Genomic DNA, 441 nt, shown 5'->3' on the forward strand with positions numbered 1-441 from the left:
TTTCTACTTTTGTTCTAAAATACTTTCTCCTGTCCCGGTTTAATGTGCAAAAACAATTGTAAGTGTGAAATGTCAATGTTTATCAATACTGCTCCTCTCCACAGGCCTATACATTAGAATACAAGTGGTTCATACCATCACTGGGTGTCTCTGCCTCTGCACTCTCTGTCAGGACCTCAGTCAGATCGGTCATTTGCACCTCAGTATTCTGGGCCTGATATAAATACAGAGGGTCAGTGAGCGGACAAGGACTGTATTTGATTGAGCTGTTGCCAGTGTAAGCCTGGTAGACCAGAATACAGAGCAATGTTTGCTGATACGAGGACTAATTTACAAACAGAGCTGAAATGCTATCAGGAATAAGTACTGTAAACGCAAACTGCCTTTTGATTTTCATCACAGAGATGATTATGCGATAGCATATACAGTGGGGCAAAAAAG

At 41.3% G+C, this 441-nt stretch overlaps 1 protein-coding gene across 1 annotated transcript in view; it reads right to left on the reverse strand.

The window, feature by feature from the left end:
• Positions 1-39: 39 nt before the first annotated feature.
• LOC107577859 (protein FAM189A1-like) overlaps positions 40-441 on the reverse strand; it is a 9,984-nt gene continuing 9,582 nt past the window's right edge. Inside the window, exon 6 of the mRNA XM_016263890.1 lies at positions 40-214. Within this exon, the coding sequence (XP_016119376.1) occupies positions 107-214 (108 nt within the window). The 3' untranslated portion in view covers positions 40-106. The remainder of the gene's footprint in view (positions 215-441) is intronic.

The sequence above is a fragment of the Sinocyclocheilus grahami genome, unplaced genomic scaffold (genome assembly GCF_001515645.1).
Source record: "Sinocyclocheilus grahami isolate Dianchi unplaced genomic scaffold, SAMN03320097.WGS_v1.1 scaffold7503.1, whole genome shotgun sequence".
NCBI lineage: Eukaryota > Metazoa > Chordata > Actinopteri > Cypriniformes > Cyprinidae > Sinocyclocheilus > Sinocyclocheilus grahami.